Source organism: Vigna radiata, chromosome 10 (genome assembly GCF_000741045.1).
Source record: "Vigna radiata var. radiata cultivar VC1973A chromosome 10, Vradiata_ver6, whole genome shotgun sequence".
NCBI classification, from domain to species: Eukaryota; Viridiplantae; Streptophyta; class Magnoliopsida; order Fabales; family Fabaceae; genus Vigna; species Vigna radiata.
In genome coordinates this window covers 13,411,234-13,422,047 of record NC_028360.1, presented here as the reverse complement: position 1 = coordinate 13,422,047, position 10,814 = coordinate 13,411,234, and the positions used below count along the sequence as shown (strand labels likewise).

Sequence of the window (10,814 nt, the reverse complement as noted above, 5' to 3'; positions counted from 1 at the left end):
ATGGCCATAAACCTCTTTTGTTTTCCAGCTTTGTTTTGAATGTCTTTTTTTCTTGTATTTGAGTTTTGATTTCTTTTCATGACAACTAACAGGATCTTGAGAGTATCCTTGTAAATCTGGTTGTTAAAACTTAGGAATGTGGTTGTATGTGATTCATTCTTTATCCTGTTTAATTTTGACCAAGGGAATTGAACATCTGAGTGTGGTAAGAATGCGGAGAGCAGGTGAGAAAGTTATTATTGGTATGAAGTTGATTTTTGCATGATTTTTGTAGATGCATACATACAATTGTTTGGAAATGAGAAAGATAGTTATTTTTTTTTTTTAAATGAAGCTACTTGGCCAAAATGACCACCCATAATGCATAACATTGAATTCTTTGTGAATCTTTTTGAGCTTTTCAAATTGTCTTGTGAATCCTAAGTCTATAAAAGAAAATTTTAGCTTGTCCTACACTCTAGAAGAAGAGAACAAGAAACATGTTAATGAGGGTATGAGTTGGGAATAAGTTTGGGGAAAACGCAAATGTTTAGTTAGGTATATTTCATGAAAAATAAAATAAAATAAATAATAAAAAATAGAGAGAGAAAGACAAAGACTAGGCAAAAATGTTGCATGAATTGAAAAAGGGGTCAAGTTATGAGAAGAATTATTGTGTTTATGTGATAGAGGACGTTGATGAATGACTTATCTATCTTCTTGTTCTCCTCTTCTCAAGTGATGTCTTTGATTTCATGAAAAACCATATTTCTTCAAGTCAAGCCAGACGATAACCCTTGAAAGAGCTTTTGATCTAAACCATGTTATGTGAAATGTGTGAATGAGATGATTTGCAAAAGTTGATGAAGTAGTTTTATACATGTTGAGTTTGAGTTGCAATTGATAAACACTTGTGTACCGAGGGAAACACTGATGTAGAGTAGCTTTAATGATTCTTTTCTCTGGTAGTCACATGTCATTCTGGGTTTAAGGAATTGTTTGATAGAAACACCATATCATACCTTATGAACTCCTGGAAATGCAAGAGCAATTCTCAATTTTATGACAAGGATAGTGTGATGGGATATTGTTTGCTCCTTTGTTTTGTTTTATCATGCTAGCCTTACCTTTCCTTTGTTTTTCCTGTTTTTCTTTTCATGAGGACATGAAAATGTGATAATTGCCTATTATTCATATTTATTACAACCTCTTTATCATGTGTTTATGTGTTAAACCTCATGGAAAGATGTACAAGTTGTACTTATCTGTTCTTAGATTAGTATAAATGTCTTTATGTGTTTATTTTGCAGGAAAATAAAGATTGGAAAAGAATAAGTAGTTATTGCCAACACTATTAGCCAACAGACGTTTTCGCCCAGCTAGAGACCGAAGACCACTCCCCAACGAGCCAACAACTTTGGGTATTCGCCCAACTAGTGATGCAACTTGCCCAACGAGCTGTCACTTTTTGATACTCGCTCAACGAGTTCTCATACTCGCCATCGAGCATGTACTTTTTGAACACTTAAAAAGTGAACCACAACAATAGTTTTTGAAGGGGATGTTGTAAAAGCTCAGAGTCTCGGGTTTAGGTGCTTCTAGGGTGCAAGACTCCATCTTCCATTAATCATTCCATCATTTCAACTTCATCTTGCATTCTAGATGAATAGGAATAACTAAACTCCATTTCATTAAGGTCGGATATAATGTATCGAAACTTTATGTGAATTTTTCTATGCAATATATTATCTTTCATGTATCTTGTGTTCTATCCTTGTTACTCAGCATGATTCTATTTGTGCGATTTTAATAATTGAGAAATGTTTTGAAACCATACACATAAGTAGAATAACCAAGTGGGTTTGATTCTAAACATAGGTTGTAACTTCTTGTCATTTTAAACATTGTAGTTATTGCAAATCTTATATATGAATATTTTAAGAGTTTAGTATTTTTACATAAAAATTTAGAACTTGTCACCTAATGGATTAGAAACTTATATATTATGATGTTAATGCTTGATTTGGTTAGAAATGTATTGTGCAAAAAATTATAGAATTTTGAACATGAAATCCAATTCCAATAAATCCTTACCTAGAACTATTTTTATATCTGAAAATTTGTGTTTTGTTTAAAATAAACCAATGTTCATATTTCTCGCCATAATTAGTAAATAACCATAATTAGAAAAACCAATACAAATCTCTTAGAAAAACTATATTTAAAATTACCATTTATATTACTTGTGTAATTTAGTATCCTTATCAATCCTTTAACACCAACCCCATTCAGAGGCGTAGTCAATCATCACATCACGACTGATTGAGACTTGACTGATTTATGGATGACTCAGCTCGTATCATCCTATATCTGAATTTTTGGAATTCCTTTATCACCAAGTTTCTTCCTTAACTGGTCCGAGACATGTTTGTAACATAAAGATCCAAAGATTTTAAGTGTGAGAGACTTAGGTTTAACTACCCACCAAGCTTCCGCTGGTGTCATGCCATTCAATCTCCTGGTTGGAGATCTATTCAACACATATGAAGTTCTGTTGACAGCTTCCCCCCACAAATACAATGGTAGATTCTTACTCTTTAACATGCATCTTATCATTTTTCTTTCGGTTGTGCCATTACGTTGAGGGCTATATGGTGGAGTAACTTCATGATAAGCCCTTCCTCTTCTTCACAAAATTTCTCAAACTCAACCTACTTTTCTTTTCATGAATCTCATGAATGCATCAAATACCTCATGCTTCCTCTTCAGAACATAAATCCATGTTTTCCTGGTAACATCATCAATAAAAGTGCAAAAATATTTGTTACCTCCTGCTGTTTCACCCTGTACAGGTCCTCAATGTCTGAATGAAATTCTTTTCGTAAGTCAAAGAAATATAAAACCTCATTTTATTATTTGTTATAATGAATTAATAAAAGTAATCAAACTTTGCACACTGAACTATTCGAAATTAAAGGTTAAAAATAGGTTACTGAAAAGGAAAACATCAGTTTAAAATTTGACCGAAAATTATATTCCTTTAATGTATTTAGACTAAACAAATTGCCAAATGTTAACTTAGGAATATTTTGGTGTGGTTTGATTTTATTTAAATATAAAAAGGTTAAACTAAAATTAACTTTTCTGATATGGTTTGGATCAATTTTTTAATTTTTAATTTTATTTTTTTTCTTATATTAAAGAGTTACTCCTTTTCATCTTTTCAATTAATATATAATACCAAAAATTATACTATTTTAAAATTGATAAATATATTAATTAATAAACACGTAAGATTAAATAAATATTGAAAATCATTAAAAATTAAACTCGTATAATGTTATAGTTTAACACCAACATATACAAGATAATAATTTATGATAATTTAACATAAAAATACAATAACATATTAGATCAATTTTTAAATTTCTACAGTTGTAATAAGTAGAAGATAAAACATTATCAGTTAAAATTTTCAGCTTCCTCTTCGAATTATTTGACAAGTTAAAGTAACTTATAAAAAATCAACTACTTTTCAGCTTACATTTAGCTTTACTTTAAAAAAAAAAAGTTTTAAACAAACATCCAAACAAAATATGATAAGCTAGTTTTCAGTTTCTTAAACAAAATATAAGAAATTGCAGCAAAACTTATCTACATGGAAACAAAAAGTCTGTAAAATAAACTTTTAGCATTACGTCTAAATGAATGGTGTTTAACTCTCTCACTGAAGACCAAACCTATGATATTTTGCTGAACTAATATTTAATTATAATAATTGAATTATTTTTAAATTGTTATAAGGGAAAGTGAAAACAAAAATTTATAAAACTGTGAAGTATTTATAAGAATAATCCATAGAAATAAAATTTGTATAATTGTAGTACAGTATGTTGCTTAAAAAATGATGTGGTATACTAAATCGCAATTAAAGTGATACGAGGCGCACTTAGATAAAATATCATTATGATTTCTATTCTATTTCTCTTCTTTTAGTTTTTGTTATTTTTTTTTTCATTCACTTTTTTTTTGGTCTTGTTTTGTTGCTTATTAAATAGATATTTAACATATTTTTTTTTTTTTTTTTTGGTCTTGTTTTGTTGCTTATTAAATAGATATTTAACATAACATTCTTTACATATATAATGATTGCAGATTCAAAAATCTGGGAGTTTAAATGCTGAAATAAGAAAGTTAAAAAGTATATAATAAAGGAGATTCCTTAAAGGACAATTATTCAATATAATGTTAATATTTTATGTGCATTGAATTCATATTGTGTTTTTTTTTTTATTTAATCTCATAAGAAAACCCATCAATTAGTAGTGTAAAAAGTTTAATATTAATTGAACAACAGTATCGAATATACCTAAAAACATAATCTATTTACATATCTATTTACCATAGTGGATTAATTGTTTCATTGAGTGGATCGGTCATGGTTTTTGGATGCAAAGGGTACAAACATGTCCTCTGTTACTGAAACATACTGCAAAGCTGTCGCATTTTTATTGGGTGCTATAATAATACATAAGCACTCCAAATGTTTTTGTCTGAATATCAAAGCTTAGTGTCTTCTCATGTTCCTTTGGCTTCCAAAAGGATGCAACATGAGGGTCCTCAGACAGATTAAAGTAATATTACTCCATGCTGATTCGACAAGTTGAGAAACAATGATAATTTAATAGTCTTTGTATTGTGGTACTAAAGTTTAACCATTGTGATTGTTCACAGATTCAGATGTTCATTATTATGATTCTCTCCAAGTGTGATGTTTCTCTAAATGTAATCAAAGTAGAAAACACTCAGTAGGTATTGGTCATATCAGGGTGTTGAGTTCAACTTCAACNACCAAACACAAACACAACGACCAAATCAATTTTATGCTGCACTGATCATGTTAGAAAGTGGAGATACGTTTTTGAAGTAGGTTTTAGGTTTAGCCCTACAAAACCTATGGTTGAAAAGAGTCTATTCAATCCAAATCCTATTCTATAATGAACCTTTTATTAACTGAGATTAATAATTTAGTCAATCAAACATAAAATTAGTATAATAAGTTGTTTGAGTTTATATATTTAATAGAAATTCCCTACTATAGTTAGATACTTAATATATGATTCAATCACTGATAGATTTTTATGATTTGGAGCTTATGCAGAGGTTAAATTTATCTATGCACCAGCCAATGGCCTTACAAGCACACTACACAAATGTTTATGTTTACAACCTTTGGATAACGACACAAAGAATGAAACACACAAAATCAGGTAATCGACGAGTAGTTCAATTCACAACTGACGAAACATTGGATCATTGAGAAAAACATAAATCCACATATTATACAGGTGTCCATCATCCTATCATCTACATGCAGCGTGGAAAGAAAATCAATGGCATATCATAATCCACTTTTATTATTATTGTTATGAACTCCCTTAAATTGAATATAATATTTATCATAAATTTTATTATGTTTTTATAATAAATTATATCTTCATACAGTAGTTCATATGAAATTGTAGTTTCCAGCACCTGGACTCTGATAGCACTTGGGAGTTTGAGAGAATTATAAGTAAAACGTGTAGAAAAAAAAATCATATAGGCTGAAACGTGCCCTCTAACCAACTATCTCATCCCATAAACAAATCTCTGTTGAATGCAACAATCAAGAAAATAACTAGTTTTTGTCGATGCATTCACCTACAACCTTGCTGAGAAGTCTAAATCATCTCATAACATACAGATCTTACAATGATCTGAAATCAAATCCTCCAGTTTTCCCGCCAAAATTAGCTAGCTACGTTTCTCAACATCCACCAAAATAACCGAGATATATTCCCTAAATTAAATAGTTCTAAACTCCCAACAATTATCCTTTTCTATCACTACAAAACTGTTGACTGCTTGGCTCTAAACCTAAAACAGCCTACAAACACAAATCAATCTTTTCATGAAAGGAATGATTGTGAATCGTGAAAACCATATTTACATTCAGTTTCCCTCTAGCAAGCTCCTCAACCTGGTCCGGGCCTCTTCAGACAGGGAGCAAAATCTGAATCTTCGCCTTTGGGGTAGACAAGACTCAACAATCTGGACAGGGGACAAGGAGATAACAATTGCAGTAAGATTATCTGAGGAGTGTAGGCGCAAAGCTTCCTTGACTAGCTCTCTGGCACATTGTTCAGGATCGTCATGCCTTCTTAATCCACGCCGCACCAGACTAACAGCATCCTGGCTTGACAGTACATCCCAAATACCATCACAACCAATGATCAAGAACTCATCCTCCTCTGTCAATGTGACCACCTGAACATCCGGGTCGGCAATAAGAGGCGACACAGAACCAAGTGCATTTTTCAAGTCCCAATCCCCAAGAGCACGAGTCACAGAAAGATGACCATTGAGATACCCATCATCAATATATCCACCCATCTCCTCCACTCTCCTGCGTTCTGGTAAATAACTCGGTCTGTGATCTTGGGACATATCAACAGCCACGCCTCGCTTACAAAGAACAGCTCTACAGTCCCCAGCATTAGCAACCATCAAATACCTCCCGAGTACAAGAGCAGTCAGCGCCGTTGTCCCACAGGAACTACTAACACTTCGTTCATCAGCCAAGGCAATGTCTGCTCCCAAAAACGCCTTTCGATGAGAATCTTCCAACCTCTTCAGAAAAAGTGCATCAGCATCGTATGATTGCAGCATATGAGCATCTTCAAAAAATAATCTCATAGCGTTGTTTTTAACAAAGACAGCTGCATCTGGCCCTCCATGCCCATCAAAAACTGCATAAAACGCACTTGCCATAGGATGCTCAAAGTTGAATCCAAGGTGCGCAGCTAGATCATCTATCTGAATGTGCTCATCATCCATAGACCCCCTAGGTCCAATATCAGCACAACAGCCAGATCGCACATCTGGTGTAAACTTAATAGCAGGAGCCTCTAAAGTTGAATCTCCAATCATCTCATGCAAACTCACAGCCTAAAATACACAAAAGACATTAGTCAGCACACAAAAATGCATTTCATTTAGGTTAAGGGGAAATTTTGAAACAAAGATATACAGACAAATCACAAGCTTTGCTTCTACGCTTCTTATGCTAATAAATCCTATCATAATTGAAATACAAACTAACATTAACACCAGTTGCACCACCTGATTTAACCGAGGGAAAAATGTTTAAAACACAATAAACAAAGTATGTTTTTTTATTACTCTTTACGCAAGGTATAGGGAAAACAAATTATAGAAACACCCAATTCAAAATCCTTTAAAAAAAAAGTACTACTTCTGGAACCCCCACAACCATTCCACACGAAAGTTTAATCTTCCCGCCCCCAAATTTAACAAGCATAACGAGCAAGAACACGTTAAACACAAATTCACAGATAAATGCACACCGACTGATGCATAAAAAGGGAAATCAAAAAGGAAAATTTAAAATCAACCGATTCAACTTCCAAGAGAAAACCGACACCAAAACAAAACACCACTTTTTACACAGAATAAAAACAAAACCAAATCCCAAGAAGGAATCTCAGAAAAAGGAGAAAAAAACAATAAACACAGAAAGATAAAAAAGACAATAGAAAAATCCAGAAAAAAAGGGAACCCAGAAGTACCCACCGATTCAAAACTAGTGGTTTCCGTAGAAACAGATTCAGCGGCAACCCTCACGTGACCAAAAATGGGAACAACATTGGAGGTGGGCGAAACATCAACCTTAACACCGTGTTCTTGCACCACGCAAAGGTGGTACTTCACGTCCAGCATGGGAATGCTCTTCTGGCAGATGATTTCCGTTTCTGCGACCATGTTCTGGCTCACGATGATTGCCAAGACACCGCGTTTAGCTCGTCTCTTCCAAAACCACTGCAACGGATCACTGGGCTACAGTTTAGGGATTGCGAAAGCGTTTCCAATTAGGGTTTTCCTTTTTTTCTGATACCTCTCAACAACAGAATTTCCCGTTTGGTGCGTTTTTATTTGTTTTCCTTAGCCTCAAATTAAGTAGCGGGAATATTTATATACAACGCGCTACAACGAAATTTCACTTCACTGTACGTCATGAAATTACAGTAATACCCTTGGTATAGATTGAAAAGATATTTTGCGTCCAAAAAGCGAAAACGTTAAAATTGTGAAACGAGTGGTGGCGCACGCTTCAGTCTGAAATTACGAGAATCACCCTATGCGCTGTTTAATTTGTTTACTAATTAATACGTAATTAAATTTCTTTATGTATATGGATTTGTAGCAAATAATGATAATGACCTGTGGTTAGTTTGGATAATTTGTGTAAAATATATATACACCACAAACAATATTCCTTTTGTCAGGACTTAATGTCCACTATTACGCATCTACTAAACCAATATTATATTAGAAAAATATAATTTTGAAAATAGCATTTAATCTTTAAGATATTGTTTTAGATTTAAAAGTATTGTTTTTCATATGGAGATTTGTATTCTATTTTTAAGATTAGAAATATAAAATCTTTGTGGTTGAAGTGATGGATTAAAGATAATATGAAAGAAGATTATTATAGCGGACATATGCTATAGAAAGTTAGTTAAGATAGTTTAAATAATTTCATGAATCTTTCTAGAGATATGATGGTCATATAAATTTCTAATGGGTTATTAAATCAGTATTTTAATTTTGTTTTCATAATTTACTTGAACTTTTAGATTAATTATTGAAAGTACGACAACTTTATCGTATAAAGATGTGTAAATCTTGAGTTTAATCATTTTTCGTTATCAAATAAGTACATAAGTTAAACAAATCTTTCTGTTTATCTAAATTCGAAAGATTTTACGATAAACAACCACATTTTACACGTGTTTTATTTTGAAGTGGTAAAGTATAAAGAGTGTTATAAACTACTAAATTATGTGTTTGCAAAATACTATTTATGACATTTAAATATATATATATATATATATATATATATATATATATATATATATATATATATATATATATATATTATATCGAATGCAAAATTTAATATTATAAAAAAACAAATTTACAACATTTAGAATCCCAGCATGTAAAACAATAAAAAGACATGACATGTTTTACACATGCATAGAAAGTAAACAACCAAAAATTTATGCCAATTAAAGTGAAATATTGAATATATGGAAAGATATGTAATTCTCTATTTATTTCTCCACAAAATTGAATGAGTTAGGTTACCCCCATTCTGGTCTATTTGCTTGTAACATGTCTTCATACATGATAAAGTCGTTTTTTTTATTTATGAGTTGACTTACAGCTGATATATTATTTATTAATTTATAAATTACGAGGTCAAAGTTGATAAACTAATTTATAAATTAATAACGTCTGGTATAAATAAATTATATAAATCAAATATATATTTTCAAATAAAAAGTATGTCATTATGTAATCATATTTTAGATTTTTCGAGATAGTTAAATTTTTCAGTATTTCTATTTATATGTTAAAAGTTGCATGCATTTTTTTTCAAGTTATTTCATTTACCCTGGTTGATCTAATAAATATTAATCAAATGTACTTTTTATTTTCCACAAATTTATTTTTTTATTCTCTCAAATTAAATAGTTATCACCTTGATTTTTTATTCTTTTTATTGTGTATAATTACAGTAATAGTACGTAAAAGATCACGAATAATAAAAACCCTATTAAAATAGAAAGAATAATGATAAAGAAGACTAAATTACAAATACCTTATATCTTATATTCTAAAAATTTATATAAAAAAAGTATTCTTGCACTTAATAAGAATGATCAAGCTAATTTAAAAATTAATTAATTAAATAAACTAATAGCTAGTTTATTGTCAACACAATAATGAAAAGATTATCATTTGAAAATTTAATCAATATAAATATTATATTGAATGAAAATAATAAAAATTAAGCAATATATAAAATAAAAAATTTATAAATTTATTGTTTTAAGTTAAAAACAATATTATTTTTTATTTAAATTTGAGCTCGTGTCTAGACAAGAGGAAACTTCAATTTAGAAGGTACGGGGGAAGACATGTTATTGGAAACCAAAATAATTAAAAACAAAAAATAAAAAACTTCATAAAAAAATATTCACATATAATATTCAGTCAATTATGAAAGTATCTGGTTTCATTTCAAATATTATAGTATTGTGTATCATAATGGTCAACCTGCCATGCCAATGCCAACTGGCTCGTAGTATAATGTACAAAATAAAATATTATTTGACATCGATAATTATCATTTGACAACCCATCAATGGAAAATGATTCCAATAAAAAATAAACTTGTATGATTTTAATAAAAATGAATTTTATATTTATAATAAAGATAATAAAGGTGGTGAAAAATAATAAAAAATGAGAGTGAAAACCTCTGGAGTTTTAAAAATTCATTGATCAAAAAAATAAGTATGAAATTACTAGAATATTTAATTTCATAGATTTGTATAAGTTTGTCTGACATAAATTTCAGTAGAAGCAGTCTGATCTACTTCCCAACCTGTATTATTTTTTAAATATTTTATTATTAAGGTAGTTCTTTATATTTTTAAAGTTCTGATTCAATCATTTCTCTTACTTTTTCAACATCATATTGTTAATAAAGTTAAAATATTTTACTTCTTTGATAAGTTATGTGTTTTGATATTATATTATGATAGAATATTCTTTACTGCACGTACATATAGAATCAAATTATGCATGTCTAGCTTAAACAATTACATGTAATAACCTTGAAATAAGACTTAAGAGTAATAAGATATTATGTTAATGAGACAATGTTTTATATTTAAAACATATCAGCAATATAAAAT

The 10,814-nt window shown here is 30.3% G+C and overlaps 1 protein-coding gene across 1 annotated transcript; it reads right to left on the bottom strand.

The window, feature by feature from the left end:
• Positions 1-5,600: 5,600 nt before the first annotated feature.
• On the bottom strand, positions 5,601-7,870 carry LOC106775139 (probable protein phosphatase 2C 13). Its single transcript, XM_014662205.2, has 2 exons — positions 7,615-7,870; positions 5,601-6,969 (listed from the first exon to the last, which is right to left on the bottom strand). The coding sequence occupies exons 1-2, from the start codon at positions 7,801-7,803 to the stop codon at positions 5,974-5,976; spliced, it is 1,185 nt and encodes a 394-aa protein (XP_014517691.1). The 5' UTR covers positions 7,804-7,870; the 3' UTR covers positions 5,601-5,973.
• Positions 7,871-10,814: the final 2,944 nt, after the last annotated feature.